Source organism: Pelodiscus sinensis, chromosome 3, assembly GCF_052426305.1.
Source record: "Pelodiscus sinensis isolate ZL-2025 chromosome 3, ASM5242630v1, whole genome shotgun sequence".
In the NCBI taxonomy this organism is placed as follows: Eukaryota; Metazoa; Chordata; order Testudines; family Trionychidae; genus Pelodiscus; species Pelodiscus sinensis.
In genome coordinates, this window is record NC_143054.1 from 178,537,539 (window position 1) to 178,564,452 (window position 26,914).

The following is a 26,914-nucleotide window of genomic DNA, read 5'->3' on the forward strand; positions in this document are numbered from 1 at the left end:
GGGCCCATCTCTGCACATGTCATCAGTAGCAGCCCAGTAAGAGTCTGCATTGCAGGTTGCATGGGTACCAATGCTGTGATGCTATATGTCACCCTCGATGATGGTTGAGGCTACAGCAAGGCATGACTGTTTAGAAGATGCAGTCCCTCTGTACTTGTCCATACTGGATATACCCAGCACCTGTGCCTCTGATGAGGATGCAGCCGTTGGTACCAAGGTGGACTTATGTGTCAGAGACACCCTTTTTGAAGTGCCTGGCAAGGTATGCTAAGGTATGGGAGACAGGCTGCAGTTGGAGATTTCTCAGGAGGTAGTGTTTGGGACTCTGGCTCCAAAGCAGGTGCCACAGACTTCTCTATAAGCAGGAGTTTTAGTTGGAGGTCCTGTGCCTTCAGAAATCTTGTAGACAGTTTTTTGCAGTGATGGCATTTCTGCAGTATATGATCCTCTCCCAGGCATCTAATGCATTGAGCATAGTCATCAAAGATAGGGACTGAAAGCCTACATATGTGAGGCATCTTTTGAAACTAGGGGAACCCAGCATGGCTGATGATCTGGTACAGAGGGTTAAGTAAGGGAAAAGAAAAAAAATATTTTTGGGTAAAATAAAGTTGGGGGGAAAGTAAAACAATAATAGAGACAAGATAAACATTTCCTAATTTTCCTGAGGTACAAGTGAAGGGTGCTGCTGAGTTCTGACCTAAGCCTAGGACAATAGAGAAGGAACTGACGGATGGTTGACGACACGTTTGGCTGCTCATTGGCTACATAGCAAGATGGCACCACGCATGCACGTTGGCACCTGGGGTACTGCTGCTGAAAATATCTGATAATAAGCGCAGGGTGCCAAAACACCTACAGTGCAGCACCCTCAAGGACACTCCTCAAAGAACAATCAGTTTCATACATATAGAATGAGAAATGATTGTCTAGGAAGGAGTGACGCAGAAAGGGATCTAGGTATTATAGGGGACCACAAGCTAAATATGAGTCCACAGTGAAACACTTAAACAAAAAACAAACAAACAAACAAACAAACAAGCAACCACCATTGTGGGATGCACTAACAGGAGTGTTGTGAGCAAGACACGAAAAGTAATATTCCCCTCTACTCTGTGCTGATTAGACCTCAACTGCAATATTGTATCCAGTTCAGGGCACCACCTTTCAGGAGCAATGTGGACCATTGAAGAAGGTCAGAGAAGAGCAACAAAAATGATTAAGTATCAGAGGGGTAGCCGTGTTAGTCTGAATCTGCAATAGCGACGAGGAGTCCTGTGGCACCTTATAGACTAACTGAAGTGTAGGAGCATAAGCTTTCGTGGGCAAAGACCCACTTCGTCAGATGCATGACAATTTGATTAAGTATCTAGAAAACGTGACCTCTGAGGGAAGACTGAAAAAATTGGATTTGTTTAGTTTGGAAAAGAGAAGACCGAGAGGGAACATAACAACAGCTTTCAAGTACCAAAAAGGTTGTTACAGGGAGGAGGGAGAAAAATTATTTCCCTTAACCTCTGATGACAGAACAAGAAGCAACGGGCTTAAATTGCAGTAAGGGAGGTTAGGCTGGACATTAGGAAAAACTTCCTGTCAAGGTGATTAAGCACTGGAATAAATTGCTCAGGGAGGCTGTGGAATCTCCATCATGGGTGGAGATATTTAAGAGCAGGTTAGACAGACATCTGTCAGGGATGATCTAGATGGTACTTGGTCCAGGGGACTGGACTTGATGACCTCCAGAGGTCCCTTCCAGTTCTAGTATTCTATTATTATATGATGCTTAAGTCCTTCAAATACAGCCTAATCACAAATTTCAATAAGTCTAAGCTTTGTGGAAAACTTGTAATGTCGGCATTATTCCATCAAGATAATTCAGGAAAGAAAACAGAGACGTGCTAAATTTCTGTTTTTAAAGATGTCTGTTTTTAAAAGTATTTTAATTTAAACTAACATTTACTTGTGAATTTTCAAAAAATTCATCCCATACTCAAACAGCAAGTGAAATAAGTTGGTGAAGATATGTTTTACAGCGTATACAATAAAAAGATTGAATAATTGATTTACAAGGAAAACAACAGAATTTCAGTGCCAATACAATTAATTAGGGAAACTATCAAAGCCTCAATAATTAAATTCCTCTCAAAAATATAAAACGTTTCCGTTTGAAATATCATACAGTTAGATACATTATTAAAGAATGATCTTTGACTTTACTTGAGTAATAAAACAGAAAAGAAACATAGGAAGAGGGACTATTCTCAAATGTGAAACTAAGGGTTCCGCAAAAAAATTCTAGTCACTCCCTCGCCCCCCCGCAGAGCCCATAAGCAGCTCCCATTGGAACTTTTCCGGTGGGAGTGAGCCTCTGGTGGCGTGCGGCTCTGGCCACTCCATCACCCACTGCGGCAACCCCCTCCTCACCCCACAGGACGGCCCTTGTTTCATAGCACCTCCTCCTTCTGTGCAGGCAGTGGCTTATTACTGCGGCCACTGCTGCCGGGAAAGGGAAGGGTGGCCAGGTCTGAGACACTGAGTAGCCAATCCCGGACCTTGGCGTTTTAAAATTGCTGCCTGCGCCACACCAGGAGCCACATGGAACTAGGCTGGGGCTCTGCTCCCACCCCCAGGGCCTGCTCAGGCTCGCCCCTCGCTCCCTCTCTCCCTTCCTCCCTCCCTCCAGGGCATGCTTGGGCTTGCTGCCCACCGTGTGCTGCCGCTCTCTCCCGCACCCCTCCCCACCTTGCTGAGAAAGCGTCAGCATCTGGTCTGGCAGGGAAAGTCAGAGTTTCTACACCCATCCCTCACCCTGCCAGTGGGAAACCTGACCTGGTGCTGCAGCTGTGCTGGGATACCTGCTGCATGGGGGGGACTGAGCTCCCTCTCCCACCCCCTGCTGGGGGAATGACAGCATGCTGCCTGGAGGCTTTCCTGGCTGCAGCAGGGTGCCAAGCCAGGTAAGAGTCACCCTCATGCCCAGACCCTGCACCCAAATCCCCCATACTCACTCCCCTCCCCCCTCCAAGACCCTTCATTCCCAGATTGCTCTGACACCCTGCCCCAAGTCCCATCTTGTACCCTCCCTCCTGGCCAGACACTCTGCCCCAAGCTCTCTCCTGTACCCTCCCTCTTGGCCAGGACATTGCATATAATCTTCATGATGCATACACAAACATCATGAAGTATTTTCCAACCATAAGTGACAACAATACCTGGATTCGAAATCCATTAAGTATAACAGAAAAGCCAGTTGGTTTATCTATGCAAGATTATGAAAACCTAATCAAAATCGCTTCAAACAGCTAATTAATAAAAAAAATTAAAGAAGTTTCTCTGATTACATTTGGGGCGGCTTATGCCAAGAATATGCAGCTTCATCAAGATGTGCAATTAGTCAGTTACCCTTCGCCAGCACATAATTGTGCGAAACTGGGTTCTCGAATTAAAAAGCAACAAAAATGAAATACAGAAATTGACTCAATGCCATGCCAGATATGCAAATCCAACTTTCCAGTATTAAACCAAATATAAAAAGAATTTGCCAAGAAAAGAAGAAAAACCACTGTTTGCATTGAAAACTGCCAATATAATGCATATTAGTTTTTGAGCTTTATTTTTGTACACATTAAATGTGATTTTTGTTTTTAAATGTGCAATTACACTAAATGTTGATCTCATGACCTTGTTTAGCATTTGTTTATTATTATCCTTACTTATTTGTAGTCTCCTTTTTCAGCTCCATATATAAGACTGTTATTAGGGGTTCTGTGAAATTCTTTCGGGTTTAAAAGGATTCCATGTCCAAATAAAATTGGGAAACACTGTTTTAGAGAATTCTAAACACTTGAATGAAAATGTAACAAACATGAAAAGAAACATTTATTTAATGAGTACCAGGTGGATGGACCCCTACACACAGGCAGTCTCAATTAAGTCAATGGGTCTCCACATGCATTCTGGGGCCAAATCACGTGGAGTTCATTGCAATACCATGGATCACAGTAATTGGCATACAATACTGAACGTTATTAGTTTAGCTTTCTATGACATTTCTATTAACATTTATGTTCCTTGCTTACATATCACATATTTTTAGATAGAAGTCTAGAAGCAGTTTGATTTCAATACACTGAATTAAGCATGCATGAATACAGTTTCTTGCAGCATCTTCAACACACTGAATTTTTCATGGAACTGTACTGTATAGGATATACGTATAAACAAATTATGATGTTACTAGAAACTTACACTGTCATCTATGACAACATATTTTTCAACTCATAATATGAATCTATTTGTATTTTCACAATTTTAAATGCAATGTGTAGTATAAAGTACCAAATGTTACTAACAGTTTAATAATTTAAAGAAGTCTATGATTTTAAATATACTCCTATGTCTAGGGGAAATTTATTTACAAATTAAAATTCAAATAAGGGCAAAACGTAAAATGTTAAGAGCATTTTCAGTGCTTCTAATTGCATGCTTCAACTTAAGACTAGAGAGGATTGTACTAAATTATACAGAACATGGCTATCTATTAACTGCCTGTCAAACTAATAACTGCAATTTTTCACTAATTTTCTTGGTGCAGCTGTTTATAGAATATACTGGGCGGGCTCATTTCAACAGACAAATAATAATACAGAGCTCAGAAAATGAGAGCCACATCTTTTGTTCTATGGTCCTCAGAAAGACTAAAATGTAGTGGAGGAGGGAGGGTTCTGAATCAATCAACCAGATAAAGCCAGTTTAGATCATTTGGTCAAGAGAGTTCTGTAAAAGCTTTACAGTGATCTCATAAATGTAATTTACACAGCTTTCAATTCTTAATCTTGTCTGATCCCTCTTTCCACTAAGTTTGGGTGCACTGTTTCTATACTATATGCAAGTTGTACATGTAATTGCTGTATCCCTAACCCTAGATTTTAACATCACACATTTTTTCTATGGCATTTCCATTTCTCCATTTATGTTTAGAAATGTGGACGGGACAGAAATATTTTCATAGAACAATTGTCTATTGGACATGAAGATTCTAGGTACTAGGACTAGGCAAAGGAAGAGGGAGAGCTTCTATATTTATAGGGCTATCAATAGGGAAGGGCGAGTACAATTTGACAATCATTCATTGGTGTGGAGTGAGGGCTAATCAGTGTAAACTTTCCTCATTACCTCCTTACATCCCCTTTTCATCAATCCCCAAAATATGCCCACTAATCCTTAACAGTCTTCTTTTAAATTAGTGTGCCTGCTACTGAACTCAGATTCCTTGCATTTAGGCTCATGTCTGTGATGGCAGAAGGGAAATTTTAGCATTCTCTGTGGGTTGCGATAGGAGGGTATGTCTACACAGCAAAGTTATTTTGAAACAACAGCCCTTATTTTGAAATAACTTTCCTAACGTCTACGCAACCAAACCACTATTTCGAAATAAATTCAAAATAGGGGAAGGCTTATTTTGAATTTGGTAAGCCTCATTCTACGAGGAATAACGCCAAATTCGAAATAGCTATTTCAAAATAAGTGCTGTGTAGACACATATCAAAATAGGGGGCCTCCAGCCTTCCCAGGGTGCCCTGGTGGCTACTCCAGACTCAACCAAGAACACTCCTCACCCCCCTTCCCTCCGGAGCCCTCAAAGGGGTAGACTCTGGCCACAGTGTCTGTGCCAGCTCCAAGCCTGCCAGCCCAGAGCCAGCAGTCACTGCCCCTGACCCAGTGGACCCAAAACATGAGCCAGCAAGCCACTGGCAGCCAGCCCTCCACCACTCCCAGGAGCCTGCCATGGCCAGGAGAAGGCAAGCGCCTTCCTGGTCCAATATGGAGATCATGGACCTTATTCAGGGGGGGAGGGGAATGCTCCCAACAACCATGATCTCCACACTAGATGGAGGAATGTGACCATCTATAGCAGGATAGCTGCCAGCTTGGCCATCAAAAGCCACACGCGAACCCAGGAGCAGGTTTGCATGAAAATCAAGTTGGTCCGGTGAGACTCCCAACCTTGAGCCCTGAGCTTCCCCTCCCCCTTCTTCCCCTTGATTCCCCCTTCCAGCTCCCTCCTCCCAGGTTTCCCCCTCCCCTCTCCCAGCCTCTCTCCGCTCCTTTCCCCAGTCTCACCAGAGTTTCATTCCTCCCCCCCCCAGTTTTGTTAAATAAAGAGAGTTTGTGTTTATGAAAAAATATGTATTTTATTTTACAACACTAAGGGGGACTGAGGGGGGGGGGTAAGAGGAAGGATGTGAGAGAGGAATGAGACACATCCCAGTGGGGCAGACCAGGGAGGCTCTTAGTGCTCCTCAGGGTGGAATTTCTCCCACAGGGCCTCCTGGATACTGACAGCCCCCGATGGACCTCCCGGATGGCAGCCTGCAGAAAGTGCAGCCCAGGGGCAGCTCCAGCTCCATGTTGCTGAGTGCAGTGGTGTCCCAAGTGAGGGCAACCAGAGCACACAAACACAAAATGCTTTGCTGTCCCTTATCGAGGTAGGCAAGCAAGCAGGGAAACCTGAGAATCAGCTGTCCAGGGGGGCAAGTATCGGAGGGGTAGCCGTGTTAGTCTGAATCTGCAAAAGTGGCAAGGAGTTCTGTGGCACCTTATAGACTAACAGAAGTGTTGGAGCATAAGCTATTGTGGGCAAAGACCCACTTCATGGTCTTGACATGCATCTGATGATGTGAGTCTTTGCCCATGAAAGCTTACGCTCCAACACTTCTGTTAGTCTATAATGTGCCACAAGACTCTTCGCTGCTTGTCCAAGAGGGGTCCCTTTAAGCACAGGCCTCAGATAGCCTGAGGGAGCAACCACACAAAGTAACTCCTGGCCTGATGCCCTACTAGACCTGGTTCCGTCTGGCCTTAAATGCAATTCAGCGTCCACTCAGTGTGGATGCACTCTTTCAAAATAGCAAAACACTGTTTTGAAATGCATTTTGTGTGTACACGCGTTTTTCGCAATAACTTATTTCAAATTAACTATGAAAATAAGATACAGTATTTCGAAATAATGGTGTAGTGTAGACATACCCAGAGGGAATAGTTAAAATGAGGATTAGCGTTCAAGTGGTTTGTGGGCAAAGAATATCTCAACCTGTGAGGACATCAGGGAGAGGAGACACTATCAAACTATTTCCACCCATCCTTCCCCCATATAACTGAATAAAAGATAAATAGAAATACTGTGGACTATTATGTCCAACCTGAATGGCTCGCCTTTCTTTATGTCTCTCCACAATTAACAGAAAGTTGTTCTTTTAACCACAGGAGTTGGGTTGTGCTGGACATGAGAACCTCTGACAATAACATTGCCTACTAGCAAAATGGAAAATAATATTTTTTAAAGTCCTGGCCTGCCCATAGCACACAGCTCTCTGCTTCACCCTGCTGCTTTGCTACTGTTTCAATTCTTAGGGCAAACATATTCCTGCACAAGATTACATCTAAAAAAGACACATTTAAAGCAGGGTAAGGCATATATCATTAATAGGATAATAATGGAGGACAAGATGGATAGGGAATTATGCTAGTGTTTGCACTTGAAATAATGATACCAGTATACTTGTAAACGGGGAGGCATTGCTGAATTAGGGCTTGTCTTTATAGAGAAGTTAGAGTTTAACAAGCTAGAATGAGAATTTGCAGCACACCAGTTACTCAGCACTAACTCTCTATGTGGACACATTTACTGTGAATTAAAAGTACCTCAAGGCATTTTAGCAAAGTATACTTCTAAGCATACTAAGCTAAAGTACAGCTAGAAATTTGTCTAGTCAAAAATAATTTGTTAACTAATCAAACATTGATCAAATATGGTCAAATAATGACAAAAATGATCAAAAATTTAAAAAAAACTAGTATTAGAACAGTAACAAAAAAAGTAAGATTTTATAATTTTCAATAGACTTTGTTAGAAATATGTTTATGCCTATTTACAAAAGACAAGTTACTTAAAATATTAAACACAATGAAATTAGGTCTAAAAATGAAATAATTATTACTATCTTTTTTAAAAATACCAGGTTCACATTTAAATGTGAACATTATTCAAGACTGGACAGTTACAAAACAAAAGAAAAAAGGAAAAAGGAAGTTTCAAATTATTACTCTTCATGTGGCTTTCTTTTCATTAACTTATTTTTCTTTAGCAGCTTCAACTGCTGCATCTATCATCTTTGTCATACTCATCCTTTACCAGTATCAGATCATCTGAAGAAGTGCATTTTGCCTACAAAAGTTTTGTTAGTCTCTAAGGTACCTTATCAGAATCTCCTTTTTCCTCTTTGTCTGATGTATACTCAGCAGACACTTCATCTGCCATTTTCTCCTCTAGTCTTAAATTGGGATGCATGGTCACCAGATTCCCTGTCTATTTTTGGGTTTTGAACTAACAATTTTGCAAACCAATTATTACTGTTCCACACAAGCAGTAGTACACAGAAGTGCTAAAAGAATTTGTACCACTTTGTAGCTAGGCTGCAATGAAAATATAACATTTCCCACAATGATAGAAGAGCAAGGGATTTCAAATCAAGTGCTCAGATTTCACACCACATTGTTTTATAGCTGAATGAACTGATTCTTCCTTTATATTTTGCTGTCTCTGTCATTTTTTGTTCAGTTGTTTATCCTTTAAAATGTATAACAGCCACTATGAAGCCACAGGCTTCATCTGAAACCTTTTGGTTCCTGAAATATGGCTCAAGAAGGTAGGTAGCACTGTGTGCAGGAGTGATCATTGGATTTTTCCATTATAGTCTGTTTTCTTCTTTTCTATAGCCATTCTAAGCAGACTGTGTCCGTTAATCTTACAAATATTTCTCTTCCAAGTTTTTGTTGTAGCCATGTTGGTCCCAGGATATGAGACACACAAGGTAGATGAGAACATATCTTTTATTGGATCAACTTCTGCTGATCAAAGAGAGACCAGCTTTTGAGCTATGCAGAATCTCTTCCATCAATGGAAAAGATCCAAAAGAATATTATCTCACCCAAATATGTTTTTAACATCAACAAGTTCCTAAACATCATACAATATAGGACTATCATTTTCCATATTCAGAATGAATTGAAATAAAAGATCTGGCAGTGAAAATGGAAATTTCTCACTTTGTGCAGTACCAACTGTACTTCGAGGTGCATGTCCCCATGGGCACTCCCCTGTTGGTGACACTGGTCGTCCCGGAACTGCAGATTGGAGCTTTTTCAGAAGTTGCCTGTTGGGCTTCGCATGCATGAAGAGTGTCCCGTGCTGTTTGTGCTTTGGTGCCTTGCACATGCAGCCCAACCCTCTCACCTTCAGTTCCTCGTCTACACCTGAATAGCCAAGACTCTGAGTAAAGGGGAGGAAGGGAGATCGTGGAGCACCCACGGGAACATACGCCTCGAAAACAGTCGTTACTACACTGGGTATGTAACTTCCTTTTCTTCTTCAGGTGATGTCCCCATGGGTGCTCGACTGTTGGTGACTACAAAGCAACACTCCACATAGATGGTGGGAATCGGAGTCACTGCTTAGCAGTTGAAGATAGGACTGCTGTAGCCACCGCTGTATCCACTGCCAGTTGAGGCATTATGGCCTGGCAAAGGTGTGGTCAGATGACCAAGTAGCTGCTTGATAAATGCCTTTAAGGGCCACATTGTTTAGGAAAGCCATAGAGGTTGCAGTAGCCCAGGTGGAGTGTTCCTTTGGTGGGGCTGTCAATAGCTTATTGTGGAGAGAATTGGCATCATAGTATGCATGATGATATCCATTTAGAGATATGTTGGACTGAAATTGGTGTGCCCTTCGAATGTTCTGCAATAGATATGAAAAGATGTGGAAACTTGTGGAAAGCCTGAGTCCTGTCTATATAAAAAGCTAGAGCCCGGCAAATGTCCAGGCTGTGGAGCATAGTGTCCCTAGGTGATACATGAGGTTTTGGGGAAAATGTTGGTAAGACTATAGGCTCATTGACATGGAATGATGTGCTGACCTTGGGTAAAAATGTTGGGTGTGGTCATAACAGCACTTTGTCCTTGGTAAAGACTGTATATGGTGGTCCAACCATTCAGGCGCCTATCTCGCTAACCATCCTTGCCAGGGTCATAGCTGTCAAGAACAACACTTTCATTAGAAGGAATGGGAGTGGGCAAGTTGCTATGGGCTTGAAAGAAGGTCTCATAAGGCATTCTAAAATGAAGTTCAAGTCCCAGGAAGGTGCTGGAGTTCTGTGTGAAGCACTGAGGTTCTGGAGACCCTTCAGGAGCCTCCTGGTTATGGAATGTGCAAAGGCCATTATTGCTGCCAAGTGCACTCTGACAGAGGAAATGGATACGCCACCAGTCTTCAGACGGCATATATTGTCAAGGACATAGTGTAGTAGTGCATTGTGAGGATCAACTTGGGTCTGTTGACACCAGAAAGAGAACCATTTCCACTTCTATAAGTAAGTAGATCTGGTGGATGGCATCCTGCTGTGTAGAAGAACGGTTCTCACTTGTTCTGGGCACAGGGATTCATATCCGTGGAACCAGACAGGAACCACACACACAGGTGAAGGGTATGAAGTTGGGGGTAAAGCAATTTTCCCCAGTTCTGGAAGAGGAGGTCATGACAGAGTGGAAGCGGATGAGACAGTGCGATAGACGGGATGGAGGTATGGGAACCAGGTCTGTCTGGACCAGGATGGGACTATAAGAATGACTCAAGCCCTATTGAATCAGAACTTGCACAGGATTCTGGGGATAGGTAGGAACACATAGTGTAGAGGATCGTTCCAGTGGATTAGAAGGGAGTCACCCAACGATCCGTAGCCCAGTCCCATCTGGGAACAGAAGAGGGGGTACTTGGCACTGCCTGGCAATAAATCTATTGATGGATAGCCCCATTGATGGAAGACAGAGACAAGAACTGCTGGATGCAATTCCCACTCATACTCAGTGGAAAAACTGTGACTCACAGCATCCACCTTGGCATCATTCACCTCGGGTAAATATGATGCGCTCAGGGTGACCCTGTGACAGATGCACCGGTTCCAAAGGTGGATGGCTTCTGTGTAAAGGGATTGGAAGTAGGCCCCTCCCTGCCTTTTCATATAAAACATGATCATTGTATTGTCCATGAATATACAAATGATGCAGTTGGTAATGATGGTGGCATAGTCTGCACGTGTTTCTCACAGCTCTGAGCTTGAGAAAATTGATATGTACCACAGTTTCGTGCGGCAACCATTTACCTTGAACAGTGTATTGGTGCAGGTGTGCACCCTGGCCCCGTAAGGAGGCATCCGTAGCGATCTGTACAGATGGTTTGAGTTGGTGGAAGGGGACTCCGGCTAAAAGGTTGTCAGGTAATGTCCACCATTTGAGGGAGTCCAGCAGGGGCTTGTGCATGGGATGATGAGATGGCTTGTAAACTGACGCGTGACATGCTTGTGCAGGGGATGATGAGGTGGCTTGTAAACTGACGCCAGCCACTATTGCAGGGCACAGAAATGAAGGTGTGCCTACTGAATGACGTAATTAGTGGTGGCCATGTGGCCCATCAATTGGAGACAGGTGAGTACTGTAGTGGAAGGACTCGTGGATAGTATGACTACAAGGTCCTGTAGTGCAGTGAATCAGTGATGTGGGAGATAAGCTCAGGCAGATAAGGAGTTGAGACAGTTGAGACCCAATGAACACTATGCCATGAGCAGGATCAAGAGCAGATTTATAAGGAGACCTAGAAGACTGAACAAGTATTTGGTTGTCAAGACCATACAAGTTGTTTCTGTGTGAAACCGGCCCTTTATAAGGCAATTGTCCAAGTAGGGAAAAATTACCTGCTGTCGAAGGTAAGCCATGACTATTGCAAGGACCTCTGAAAAGACCCGGGGAGGAGAGGAAAATAGGCCAAAGGGTAGGACTCTGTACTCTAAGTGATCCTCGCCCACAGTAAAGTGAAGGTAGCATCTGTGTGATGGGTATATGGCAATGTGAAAACATGTGCCTTGTAGGTCAAGGGCTGCAAACTAGTACCCCATGTCCAGTGCAGGGATGATTGAGGCCAGTATGACCATCTTGAATCATTGCTTCCACAGGAATTTGTTTAGTTTGCGACGATCCAGTATAGGTCTCCAGCCCCCTGTGTGCTTCTGAGTAAGGAAGTATTTGGAATAAAATCTCCTTCCCCGAAATGGGTTTGGAACCCTCTCTATTGCTCGTAGATGATCTCTTGTCTGAGAGGAATCTTATGCAAGCGATCCCTGAAGAGGGATAGTGTAGGGGAAAGTGTAGTAAAGGGTATGACATATCCTGTATGGATGATTTCTAGCTCCCACTGGTCTGATGTTATGGAGTCCCACTGGTGGAAAAAGAGGAAGTTACTAACTGTGTGCAGTAACCATGGTTCTTAAGAGATGTGTGTCCCCATGGGTGCTCCACTGTTGGTGACTTTGTAGCAGTGTTCAAGAACGCAAGGAAAGTGGGTCTCGGAGTCATGGTTTAATAGCTGCTGACAGAACTGCTGAGGCTACTGAGGTATCATTAGATAAATGCTTGAGAGACAGCGTAGCATTTCAAAAAGTATCATTGGAAGACCATGGGGCTACACGGCAGATGTCTTGTACGGGAACCCCTCAGAGGAAAGCTGTGGATGTCGTTACAGCTCTTGTGGAATGAGCCCTAGATGTTCCCCGAAGTGGCTTATTTTGGATGGCATAACACTTACTGATACACAAAATTATGAGTCTAGGGATGCATTGAGATGAGAGTGGTTCACATTTGCAGCAGTCCGCTAAAGAAACTAGCAAGCGTTGAGACTTGCAGAAAGGCCAAGTTCTGTCTATGTAAAAAGCAAGTGCTCTACGCATGTCAAAAGAATGAAGAGTAGCCTCCTGTTGGATGCACATGGCTTAGGATAGAAGGATGGGAGGACGATTGGTTCATTGACATGAAAATCTGAACATACTTTGCGGATGAAGGAAGGGTGAGGTCATAATACAACACTGTCCTTATTAAAGGGGTAGTACATGGTGGCACCACCTTCAGGCCCATCAGCACACCAACTCTGCAGGTGCAAATAATGATGAGTAGAAAGAACAACATGATCATCATTATTGAGAATGGGGAAGTAGCTAATGGCTTGAAAAGGGGCTGGGTAAGTGTGTCCAGCCAAATGTCTAGGTTCCACCCTGGTGGAGGTGGCCTGTGCAGTGGATTAAGGTTGCACAACCCTTTGATGAATCTCTTAGTGGTGGGGTGTGCGAACATTGAATAACTGTCTATCAAGTGGCAGAAGGCAGTGATTGCTGCCAGGTGGAGAATCAAGAGCTAAGAATGATTGCTTCAAGGAAAGGATATATTCTAGAATTTCATTTAAGGGCACTGCCACTCGTGGTCTGGCGCAGTGTCTGCTTAACAAGTCTGCAGTGACATTGCTGATCCCGGGTAAGGAAGATGCAAGTAGGGTGATTTTGTTGTGGATGCACCAATTCCACAGTGCAATGCACTGCTTTGGCGCACAGGGAGTGGAAGTGGGCACTCCCCAGGCGATTTATGAAGTACTTCGTTATCATGTTTTAAGAATTCTGATGGTGGTATTGTGAATGTGCACACTGAAGTGTTTGTATGCATTGAAAACTGTTCTTAACTCAAAGAGGTTTATATAAACGTTCCTTCTCATGCCATCCATTGTCCCTGTAGGCTCCCCATCCAATGATGGAGGCATCTGTGGTGATATGGATGGTCTCGATGGAATGGAATTCCTATTGGAAATTTGCATGGCTCAGTTCGCCACTCGAGAGAATTTATTATGTTGGTTGGAAGAGAGACTTGTTTGTGTATATAATGCTTTGAGGGGATACAGATGATTGCCAGACAATGCTGAAGGCACTGGAAATGCAGACGTGCATGGTGGACTACATATGTTGTGGCCCACAAGTGGAAGGCAGATAAGTATTGGTACTGCGGGGCTCATAGAGACCACCAAGACAAGGTCTTAGATTGCTTGGAACCTTTTGATAGGCAGGTATGCCTGTGCCATGGTGGAGTCCAATCAGGTGCCTAAAAATTCTGGGGCCTGTGTTGGCTTGAGCACAGATTTTTGGTCATTGATGATAAGTTCGAGTGATTTGAATGTTTTTCTCATGGTGAATATCATGCACAAAGTTTCTGCAGAAGATGGGCCCTTTATTAGGCAGCCGTCAAGGTAACAGAAGATTATAATCCCTTGTCGACACAAGTATGCTTCTACCACCACAAGCGTCTTCGACCACACCTTGGGCGTGAAGGAGAGACTGAAGGATAGCACATGATACTGGAAGTTCTGAACTGACTGAACCGAAGGAATCGCCTGTAAGTAGGATAGATAGCAATATGAAAATAAGCATCTTGTAGGTCAACGGCTCTGAACCAATCGTCTTTGTCTAGCACTGGGATAATCAATGTCAGGGCAATCATTTTGAATCACTGGTTTTGAAGGTATCGCTGAGTTTTTGGAGGTCGAGAATAGACCTCCAACCTCCAATCTCGTTAGGGATTGATAGAACCTTTGTTGTTGGTGAAAGTGCCATGGGAGCACATGGCCAGTGGGGGACTCAAGCAATCCCTTGCTGGCCCCATGCTTCCCACAGCATTTCAAAGCGGCAGCACCGCATGGAGCCCAGGGTCAGTGGGGGAATCCTCAGCTGATCCCGGACTCCACGCGGCACTGCCACTTTGAAATGCCACATGCAGTCTGGAGCTAGCTGGGGACTCCCTCCTCTCCCTCCCCCCGCCCCTTGCTGCCTCTTCCTGATAGAGGCAGTAAGGGTGGGGAAGCGACTAGTTGACTTGTAGTTCATATCCCTAGTTATTAATGTCTCACTACTTCTGGAATGCTCTCTAGATTATGAAGCATCTCTTGTAGTTTAGTCAACAAATAGCTATTAGTTCGGTTTAGAGATGTGAAAGTATAACAGTGTACACCAGGAGTGGGGAACCTTTTTTGGATCAGGATCCACTGACCCACAGAAAAATCAGTTGGGGGCCACACACAAGTGAGAAGGAAAAAAGAAAAAAAATGAATCCTCACTGATGTGGCCCCCGACTGAGAAGATGAAAGACACTCCCTACATTCCCTTAGGACACCAGAGCTTGGGGGGGCCCCAGGCTAGTAGATTTTGTATGCTCTAGCCCCACAGTAAGATGGCAGGGGGACTGGAATACCAACGCAGGTTCCCTAATGCTGTGGGGGAAGCCCAAGCCTGAGGGGCCAGATCCAGGCAAGCTGGGGGCTGCATTTAGCCTCGAGGCCTTAGATTCCCCACCCCTAGTGTCCACGGTTAACCAATGAGACTGGGCTCATCAGTTAACCTTCACAGTTACACACAGGCTTCTGGTCTGAATGTGGAGCTGGGTTAAAAGCCGGCTCCCTGGGAGCAGACTGCTGCCCCATGTGTGTTGCATAAAAAAGCCTCTGCCTGAGCTTACTTGATTTATACACGTGCATTTCTGAAACTACACTAAACTGTAAGGTCTAAGATTTTAAACTGCAACTCATTGTGATCTGTGTCAAACTTTGTTATCTTCATAACTCTCAGAAACTTATTGTAAACTGCAACTTTGTACTCTTTGTAACTCTTAGCTACCTTCCTTGTAACTTGCTCTAAGATGTATTCTCCCTGAGTGTGAATGTGAAACTGTTTGTGTTTGAAGAAGACTGGCAACAATGGAGCACATGGCGATGAGTCATCAAAAACTGCTGCTTTTGCTGGATAAAGGGAAGTCTGGGCATGCTCCCTGATGATGATGTGAATGAGTCACAGGAGCCATTCAGACACTATATAAAGAGAGGGAGCACATGCAAGATGCTCTCTTTCTTCCTCTGCTCTTGAGAAACTCCTCTCTACAGCCAGTGTCTCTCTTCCTGACCAGCTTCCCCAGCCATGATGAGCAGACAGACCTTCCAGTATCTACATGCCTTGGCTCCTTTTGCAACCCATATGCCTGTGTAAGTGTATGAGTGACTGAGGGCAGGAATGAATGTGTGTGAATGAATGAAGGTGTGTGTGCGCTCAGGAGCAGCCTGAGGCCAGCGGCAGAAGCTGGCACCTCAGGCGGAGCAATCGATTGATGCCCCCGCCTGCACGGCCGTCAATGGTGTGACTTAATCATCGGATGCCCCATTGAAGGTGGCGCCCTAGGTGACCGCTTAGTCGGCCTATACTCATGAGCCACCCCTGTGTGAGTGTGTGAGAGAGAGAGAGAGTGCACTCTATCTTGTTTAGTTTATACCTTTAGTGGCAGCTCTATCTTCTTTGGTTTAACCCTGTAGTGCAAATAGTGGAGTGATAATTCCTCAAGCAATAAAACCCATACTAGTGTAACCCTGGGTGGTCTCCAGTGGGAATATTTTTGGAGTAACAATGTGTAACTGCTGAAATTTTCAAACTATTTTCAAACTACGTATGCGGTAGCCACCCTCCCCGACATGCTATAAGAATTCCAAGGCCCGGTAGGTGAAACAAGGTGTGGGGGTCTGGCGTAAGGGGGGAGATTCAGTTACAGGTGTAATAGGACTTCTATTTTGTAAGCAGGGGCCAGCAGGATTAAGGACCTTCCCCTAATTCACCCCAGGAGGCCACAAGCCTGCTTTTGTTGTGGCAGGGACAGAGGAGGGGGAGGAAAAATGTATAACTCAAAGAGGGGGAGGGGCTCAGCTCCAAAAGTTTGGAAACAGCTAAGGATACAGGGAGGGGGCAGCTCACAGTGTAGAAAGAGGAGTAGCTAGGGGTTGCATGTGGGCAAGGGGTAGCTCAGGGTGGAGGAGGGGGTAGCTAGGGGCTCTGTGCAGGCAGACAGGTAGCACAGAGTACAGGGAAAGGTTAGCTAGCATCTATGTGCAGATAGATGGATTGCTCAGGGGCAGGCAGGATTGCTCAGGGGCAGGCAGTGGGTTACTTGGGGCTTTGCAGGCAGGGGTAGCCAAGAGAGGAGAGGCAGGAGGTAGCCAGGGGCTGAGTGTAGCTCAGGGTACAGAGATGGGGTAGCTAGAGTCTGTGCAGGCACAGGGTAGGGTAACCTAGGGGGCAGGAAGGGAGTTGCTAGGGGCTGTGTGCAATCAGGAAGGTAGCCCAGGGGCACAGAAGGGGGTAGCTAGAAGCTCTGTGCAGCCAGAGGGGTACTTAAGGTTACAGTGATTAGTAACTAGGGACTGTGTGAAAGCAGGAGGATAGCCGGGGGGGGGGGGGGGGTAATTAGAGGCTGATGTGTGGCCAACATGTAGCTTAGAGATTTTTTGTCAGGCTCCTGCCTCAGACTTGGTCAGGGGGGCAAGGAAAGAAAGGGCTGTGGAACTCTCCCCAGGATTGCACTGTGCTTGTTAGAGAGCCCCGCAACTCTGCCTATGGGCTTTGGAGGCTTTTCCCCCACAGGGATCAATGGGCATGCAGGATTCAACACTGCTGCTTCCAGTTTGATCCCTGTACTTGTGGCTTGGGTGGTGGGAAGGGATTGGGGCTTCATCGGGGTGCATGTGTGCTGGAGATTCAGGGGGCAGCGTGGATCAGAGCTTCAACCTGGGGGATGCAGAAAATTCAAGGGGGCATTGTGGATCAGGACTTCTGCCTGAGGGGGTGACGGGAATTCAGTGCAGGAGGGACCACTGAGAATCGAGATTTCAGCCCCACTGCAGGTCCTGGGGATTGGGGCTTCAGCCCTGAGACCTGAAAGGGCTGGCAGACCCCATCCCTTTGATAAACCCTGCTTTAAAGTGTGCATGAGGAGGCAGGTGACACACACACTCCTCACTCACTCTGATACACCCTTACCCCTCTATTACACACAGGTTGCCTCTCCTCCTGCTGGCATTGTGTCTTTCTGCCTGAAAAACCACTTGCTGACCACCTCCTTCTGACATTCATCTACCAGCCACAAACAGGCTGCTGCTGCGGCTGTGCTGACGGTGACTGACCAGCAGGAGAAGCAGCGAAGCAGAAAATACGGGACAATTTCCCCCTTTTAAAAAAAAAGCGGGACACCTGCAAGAGGGCTTAAATATGTGACCATCCTATTAAAAACAAGACAGATGGTCACCTTAGACATAGGACATCAGAGGAGTTGCCACTACCATGCTGTAAATTCACACCCTAGCTTGCTATATACTAACTCAGGGGTGGGGCACCTTTTCTGGGTCAGAGGCCACTGACCCACACTAAAATCAATCAGGCCCAGGCTAGTAGATTTGATGTGCTCCAGCTCCATGGGGGAAACAGTGACAGGTGGAGATGGGGCGCCTGGAATGCCAGTGCAGGTGCCCCAATGCTAATGGAGAGTCTCAAGCCCTAGAGGTTGGATCCAGGCAAGCCTTAGGTTCCCCACCCCTGTACCAACTTCTCACGTAGCAAGCACTTACATTACCTAAAGATTACTTGTGAGAGTGAAATAGCTCAATGACACCAACTAAGCACCCTAGCTTTAACATAGGTCACTAAATTGCATGGTAACTAAGGATTGGTCAAGTATATCCCAAACCCTCAAGGAGTTCCATTGTATGTGAACCCTCAGGAAGTTCCATAGTATACTTTTATGAATGCTTCACACTCATTTTGAAATAGCACAATGGCAAAAACGAACCACAACATAGCCACTGTTCTGTTGAACCCACTGTTCTGTTGATCTGTTCATAGTGAAAACATCAATGGAATTCTCAATACACAGTAAGAGAAAGAGCAGATACATTAACACACATCTGAAACTGCAGCTGTTGCAGTAAAATTCTCACAGCAGTATTTAGAAATTCTAGAAATGTTCTTCTGTATATAATAGTAATAGCTCTGAAATATATTTAATACTACAGTTTCATATCTGAAACTGGACAACTGGCCTAGGGAACTGTATTGTGTGAGGTCAGCAATGCTGTAAGACCTACCAACCCAATTATTGCATTGCAATTCATTGCCAATCAATATATACTTACAACTCCTGCCTAAGTCTTCTTATCTTTGCTTTGGCATCTGCTAGTTCCACTGATAGGTGCTGTCTGCTTTCAGTGCGTTTCATGCCTGGAGATCCACAAGGTGATTGTGCTGCTGATGAATGAGGTAGAAAATGAAGACAGTCCCGTTCTTCAGAAAGTTCTATGATAGTCTAAGAAATAAAACACAACAACCACATAAGCACTTCAGTTATTTATATGTCAAAATGTATAGTAAGTCAAAGACTGAAATGATAGGAGAACTAAACTAATATGGTCTTATGGTAAAAGCACAAGTTGGAATCAGGAACATGAGGTTCAATGCCTGCTTCTGCCACAAATCTCCTTTATGACTTTTTGCAAGTCACATAACAATACTTTCAAAAACAGGAGCCTAAATTTGGACTGCTAGTATATATACAGGCAGTCCCCGGGTTACGTACAAGATAGGGACTGTAGGTTTGTTCTTAAGTTGAATCTGTATGTAAGACGGAACTGGCGTCCAGATTCAGCTGCTGCTGAAACTGACTGCCAGTTCTGACTTACATACAGATTCAACTTAAGAACCCCAAGCGTCCCCAAGTCAGTTGCTGCTGAAACTGATCAGCAGCTGATTCCAGGAAGCCCGGGGCAGAGCAACTCTGCCTCGGGCTTCCTGTAGTCAGCGCTGGTCAGTTTCAGCAGCGGCTGACTTTGAGACGCCTGGGGCAGAGAAGCTGGGGTGCTGCTGGGTTGCTCCAGTAGCACCGCTCCTTGCTCCTCAGTGCTACTGGACCAACCCAGCAGCACCCCAGCTGCTCTGCCCCAGGCGCCCTGATTCAGCCACTGCTGAAACTGACCAGCAGCGGCTGAATCAGAACCTAGGGCAGAGCAGCTGGGGTGCTGCTGGGTTGGTCCAGTAGTGCCCAGAGCGGCGCTGCAGGACCAATCGGCAGCGCCCCAGCTGCTCTGCCCCAGAGTCCAAAACAAAAGCCTGGTCTGCTGGGGGGGGGGGACACTAGCTGCGCCCCCCCCCCCGCAGACCAGCGACACAGGGAGCAGAGCCGCAGCGGCAGCAGGGTGCCGCGCCTCTGAGGCTTTGCTCTGGCAAAGTCTCAGAGGCGCGGGACCCCGCCGCGGCTGCGGCTTCGGTCCCAGTGGTCTGCTGGGGACGTTCCCCAGCAGACGACAGGCACCGGGACCGAAGCCGCAGCAGCGGCGGTTCCCCGCGCTTCTGAGGCTTTGCTCTGGCAAAGCCTCAGAAGCGCGGGAACCCGCCCGGTGCCCCTGGTCTGCTGGAGACGGTCTCCAGCAGACCAGGGGCACCGGAGCAGCTTACGAACGGGGCTTTCTCGCCCCGGAGCTCGCAGGTAGCACTCTGCCACCTCGACCTCCAGGGCGAGAAAGCCCTGTTCGTAAGTGCGGATCCGCGTAAGTCGGGGACTGCCTGTATAGGTGCAAAAATGCTCATCACCTAGCAATTTCCATTGACTTTACTGAGAACAGCAAGGTTTTCAGCACTTTCGAAAATCAATTTATTAATTTGGGAGCTATGATACAGGGCCAGAAAGGGCTAAGTAACTTGCAAGCAAAATGATCCAAATTCAACTTTTAAGGACGCGTCAGAGAAGTATGTAAATGCTAATTAAGTCTGTTCCTTTTAAATAGACTAGAGCTTTGACATATCTAGCTTTGAAATGCAAACCCATATTGCAAATACTTAGTATTAACTGCATGTGTTTACTTATGTCTTATTAGATGTAAACAGAAGGTTCCTGTCTATTATTATAGCTGTTGATTCAGAGATCAAAAGGGAATACTAACATTTAGAGGAAAAGAGTCAGAGTTAGTCTGTAACAGGAAAAACAAACAACAAATAGTCTAGTAGCACTTTAAAGACTAACAAAACATGTAGATGGTATCATGAGTATTAAACTTGGGTATAATAGTGTCATTGTCTATGTTTCTCTTTGACCTGCTTAATGGATAATTTCCCTACGCTAATTAATGGAACCAGTTACTTGTTTATACATAAAAAAATAGCAATTCTCCTTCAAAGCAACTATTCATCACCCAAGAAATGCCTGCTATCAAGAAACTATCATAGGCTGACAATAATCTCCAAAAAAATCTCTTGGGACTTGATCCTTTCATTTCAAATCTCCTTAAGTTTCAAAAGGGGAAGCTTGAGCCACATGATTGAGGTCTTCAGTTCCATTCTATATCACCCTAATACTGGACAATGGATGGGACCTATGGACTACTTTTGAAAGAACTCTTTGCATACTCTAAAGCTCACCATCTCTACAATGAAACTGAACTTTTTGAGTGGTCTCCTCACCTCAAAAAAGATATTTTGGCCTTGGAAAGGGTTCAGAAAAGGGCAACTAAAATGATTAGGGGCTTGGAACGGGTCCCATATGAGGAGAGGTTAAAGCGACTGGGACTTTTCAGTTTAGAAAAGAGGAGACTGAGGGGGGATATGATAGAGGTCTATAAAATCATGAGTGGTGTGGAGAGGGCTGATAAAGAAAAGTTATTTATTAGTTCCCATAATAGAAGAACTAGAGGACACCAAATGAAATTAATGGGTAGCAGGTTTAAAACTAATAAAAGAAAGTTCTTCTTCACACATTGTGTAGTCAACCGGTGGAACTCCTTGCCAGAGGAGGCTGTGAAGGCTAGGACTATAAAAGAGTTTAAAGAGAAGCTGGATAAATTCATGGAGGTTAGGTCCATAAAAGGCTATTAGCCAGGGGATAAAATGGTGTCCTTGGCCTCTGTTTGTCAGAGGCTGGAGAGGGATGGCAGGAGACAAATCGCTTGATCATTGTCTTCGGTCCACCCTCTCTGGGGCACCTGGTGCTGGCCACTGTCGGTAGACAGGATACTGGGCTAGATGGACCTTTGGTCTGACCCAGTACGGCCGTTCTTATGTTCTTATGTTATGTTCTAACTAAGAATTTTATTCATGTTTGTATATATAATGATCTTATAACTAACTTTCACAGTGGCATGTAAAAATCAAAGTACTTTGGTAGACGAACCAGAAGACAAAGGAGATGAATAGTCATTCTGATTCTGCACCAAAACCACGCCACTTCTACAATAAGATTCATGTGATTCTCAGCAACGACCCCACAACTACTTCCAAATGCAGCATGGGCACCTCAAAAGAGTCTGAGTCCCAGGCCACCTCAGGCACACCAAGAAATGCATTGTTGACATGGAAGAGGATGAGGAGAATGGGAGATAGTCAAATCAGGGATCCATTCTCCCCAAGAGCCAGGAGCTGTTTTAAACCCTGGAGCAGTCCAGCTGGTCGTAAGCCAGCATCATATCATGGCCAAGCAGGATGCTGAGGATGGCATCTCTGGTGGGTATGAGATTCTAGTCAAACTGTAAGAGTTACATACTCTTATGTTTTGTTTAATATGAAGAAAAAGGGAGGTGCAGTGGGTATCTGTTTCTTAGTATGCAGAGGGTGCCCTTCCATCCCCAAAACAGAGCCAGGAAACTTTCATGGAGGAACTCTGCTATTCTTTGCAAATGCTTTCTGGGGAGTGCTGCCTTATTTCTTCCAACACATTAGGACACTTTCCTACGCCACTCCAGTATTAATTTTGCTGACATCTTTGCCATACACAGCATAGCAGCTTAAGGACCAGGTCTGTACCCAGATGCTTGCAACATCTGCTCCCTTGCCACCTCTCCCTTAGGAAATTGATAACACACACAGTCACCTAGAGGAGAGGGTGGAATTTTCATTACAAGTGCTCATATGGAAAATAACAAAGCATGTGATCCCCCACCCATGGTAATTTCTGGGTCCCTCAACCACTGCTTCCCTAACATCCCTGTGGCTTGGGTGGCAAGCATTGGCTTAACCTTGGAATTTGCAATTCTGAGCAACTGCTACCAGTAGCGTTAAGGTGAGACAGGGTTCCTGCATTGTCTCATGGCCACACACACCCTGCTAGCACCATGGTCAAAGACCACAGTTTGGAGTCTTAATACTGGTCCTCCGTCTCCTAGCACCATTCATACTGCTAAGGGGAGCACCTTCTATGCTCCCAATGTGGGGTGCCCACAAGCTGCAGCACAAGGCCTCATTTCACAGATTAGAAGATGGATAAAACGTGATGACATTCAGGGTGTGTCTAGACTACAGGGTTTTGTCAACAAAAGTTGGCTTTTGTCGACAAAACTACACCTGCGTCTACACTGCCGCTGCGTTCTGTCGACAGTAAGTTGACAGAACGCAGCAGTTTTGTCGACAGCGGGAAACCTCAATTTACAAGGAATAACGCCTTTTTTCTAAAGTACTCTTTCGAAAAAAGGTGCTACTGCATGCAAACTATGCTTTTTCAAAGGAGAGAGTCTAGCATCTGTCGACAAAGCCTTTGTCAAGGAAGGCATGCTGTCTAGACGTAGCTTCAGTGTGATAATGAATGATTCTGGATCAGCTGATATGGACCTAAAAGCGTATATGATTTCAGAGTCTGAAAAAAAGGACATGGAATGCAGGAGAGCATCCAAGGAACATGAGTGTGCCATCCAGGATGAGATGCTGAGGATTATGAAGGATCAAATCAGACATATTATGCAAACACTTCATATGCAAACACTTGGAAGGTAATAAAGTGATAGGGAATAGCCAGCATGGGTTTGTGAAGAACAAGTCATGCCAAACTAATCTGATAGCTTTCTTTGATAAGATAACGAGCCTTGTGGATAAGGGAGAAGCGGTGGATGTCATATACCTAGACTTTAGTAAGGCATTTGATACGGTCTCGCATGATATTCTTATTGATAAACTAGGCAAATATAACTTAGATAGGGCCACGATAAGGTGGGTGCAGAATTGGCTGGATAACCGTAGTCAGAGAGTTGTTGTTAACGGTTCTAAATCCTGCTGGAAAGGGATAACAAGTGGAGTTCCTCAAGGGTCTGTTTTGGGACCCGTACTGTTCAATATCTTCATCAATGATGTAGATATTGGGATAGAGAGTACGCTTATTAAGTTTGCAGATGATACCAAACTGGGTGGGGTTGCAACTTCTTTGGAGGATAGGGACATAATACAAAATGACCTTAGCAAGTTAGAGAAATGGTCAGAGGTAAACAGGATGAAGTTTAATAAAGAGAAATGCAAAGTGCTCCACTTAGGAAGGAACAATCAGTTCCATACATACAAGATGGGAAGCGACTGTCTAGGAAGGAGCATGGCGGAAAGGGATCTAGGGGTCATAGTGGACCACAAGTTGAATATGAGTCAACAGTGTGATGCTGTTGCAAAAAAAGCAAATATGATTCTAGGTTGTATCAACAGGTGTGTTGTAAGCAAAACTCGTGAAGTCATTCTGCCGCTCTACTCTGCACTAGTTAGGCCTCAGCTGGAGTACTGTGTCCAGTTCTGGGCGCCACATTTCAAGAAAGATGTGGAGAAATTGGAAAAGGTACAGAGAAGAGCGACAAGAATGATTAAAGGTTTAGAGAACATGACCTGTGAAGCCAGGCTTCATGAACTGGGCTTGTTTAGTTTGGAAAAAAGAAGATTAAGGGGGGACATGATAGCGGTTTTCAAATATCTAAAAGGGTGTCACAAGGAGGAAGGAGAAAATTTGTTCCTCTTGGTTTCTGAGGACAGGACAAGGAGTAATGGGCTTAAAGTGCAGCAGGGGAGGTTTAGATTGGACATTAGGAAAAAATTCCTAACTGTCAGGGTGGTCAAATATTGGAATAAATTGCCAAAGGAGGTGGTGGAATCTCCCTCTCTGGAGATATTTAAGAACAGGTTAGATAGACATCTGTCAGGGATGGTGTAGACGGAGCTTGGTCCTGCCTTGAGGGCAGGGGGCTGGACTCGATGACCTCTCGAGGTTCCTTCCAGTCCTATTATTCTATGATTCTATGATATTGAGCCATCTGGTTGAGCATCAAGAAAAATTACTTGAGGCTAGATTCCCTCTGCAGTCCCTACAGGATGGTTGCAAACCTTACCCTATTCCCAATTCAAGTGTTTCAAGAATTTGTGGGGAGAAGGGCGGTGCAGTATCTCTTCTACTCAACACCAGTGGAGGATACTAAGATCAAAAGGGGATCATTCAAGTTCTTTGATAGGCAAGATTTTCTATACTTCCACAGACAAGCAGACTTTGTTTCTCCTCTCCCAATTTTATCATACTATTTACTCAAGATTAAACTATTTTCCTTATATTTAAGTTTATGTTTATGCAATAAAAGTCAATGGTTCAATAATGAAATATTCTTTATTTATTCTAAGAATGGGAATTTAGTGGAGGGGAAGGGGAGATACAGGGAAACTGATGCAACAAAGATTATATAATGGAAAGTCAAAACACAGATAAGTGGCACATATTACTGTGTCTCATTACTGAAACAGGTTTTCAAAGTCTCCCAGAGACAAAGAACTTCTTGCTGGACTCTTCTTAATTCCCTGGTATCAGGCTGCTCAAAATTAGCTGCCAGCCTATCTGTCTTCATACTCCACCCGTGCAGAAATGGCCCTCCCTTCCCTTCCCTGCACAGATATTATGAAGCCCACAACAGGCAGTGATAACAATGGGGATATTGCTTTCACTGAGGTATAATCAAGTAAGCAAACTGCACCGGCAACCTTTTAAATGTCCAAAGGCACATTCCACCACCATTCTGCATTTGTTTGGCCTACTGTTAAGGCACTCTTTACTGCTGTCCAGTGTATAGCTTCATGAGCCATAGAAACAAGGGGTAGGCTGGGTCTTCAAGGATCACTATTGCCATTTCAACATCATTAATGGTTATTTTGCAATCTAAAAAACAAGTCCCCTGATTGAAACTTTGTGAACAGATTTCTGTTCTTTAAAATACATTCATCTTTCCTCACCATCTTACGATGATGTTGGTTAAATTTTCCCTATGATCCAACAGCACTTGCAACACCTTTAAAAGGTATCCCTTTCCCTTTAGGTACCCTTTGGGTAGGTGATTAAGACAAAGATATGCATGTCATATACTGCACAACAACAGTTAGGGAACCCTATCATGGCAAAACTATTCACTATGTCCTGCACATTTCCCAGAATCACTACCCTTCTTAGCAGAAGTCAATTAATGACCCTGAAAACTTGGATCATAACTCCCACAGTAGATTTGACAACTCCAAACTGACTCCCCACTGAGCAGTAGCAGTCTCACAGCAGCAAATTCTTGTTAGGACTGCTGCAGGAGTTGGGCTCTAAACTTGTCGACGGTCACAGCTATCAGGAGACTCCTGGGAGCAGCTCAGCTGCAGGGCAGAACAAGATGGGGGAAGGAGTAGCTGAACACACACTGCTGGCTGTAAATATGCACACTCTGCTAATTAGCTGGGCAGGCTGGAGAAAAACACTTGGCAGCCTGATCCAGTCCACAGGCCTGATTTTGCCTACCCCTGCTTTAATGTGTACCTTACCAAGGCACACAGGCAGTATGTGAATGGGTCTCTAATTGGCACAAGTCTGTAGGCATCACATAGCTTAAACTCTGTAGACTGGGGTATACCCGGTCCCTGGCACTCTGTCCACAACAGGCCTCTTACACTAATGGGTACTAAAGACAATACTAAAACGATGATAACTATGTACCAGAAAAGCTAATCAAAGTGAAAGAAACCGCAATGGGTCCTATGAAAGCAAGAAGTGTTCCAACAACCATCGCTAAGGGAAAGAAGACGCTGAGAAGGCACAGGGCCAATGGTGTCCAGCATACTGGCACGTAAGCATGGAGCATCAGAGCTGACTTCATAGATTTCACAACAGGAAACATTTCTGAAGACTGTTCAAGTGGGCATGCACCCACCTAAGATGGAATTGACATAAGCAACCAGTTAAACAAGAAGTCTTACTTCAGGACATGCTGCCAACTGATAAAGTTCAAAGAATGTATATTACCTATTTTTTAAAAAAATTCAATTTTTTTAATTTTTAAAAAGATGCTTTCTTATATTTTTCATTTTTAAACAAGTAAGCACATACA

General features: G+C 44.7%; 1 protein-coding gene across 11 annotated transcripts in view; it reads right to left on the minus strand.

Annotated features, from left to right (window-relative positions):
- Positions 1-26,914, minus strand: part of CCDC88A (coiled-coil and HOOK domain protein 88A) — a 248,572-nt gene that overhangs the window by 100,438 nt on the left and 121,220 nt on the right. For all 11 annotated transcript variants that reach the window (XM_014573127.4, XM_014573124.4, XM_014573125.4 and 8 more), the window contains one exon: positions 18,920-19,089. In XM_014573127.4, the coding sequence (XP_014428613.1) occupies positions 18,920-19,089 (170 nt within the window). The remainder of the gene's footprint in view (positions 1-18,919; positions 19,090-26,914) is intronic.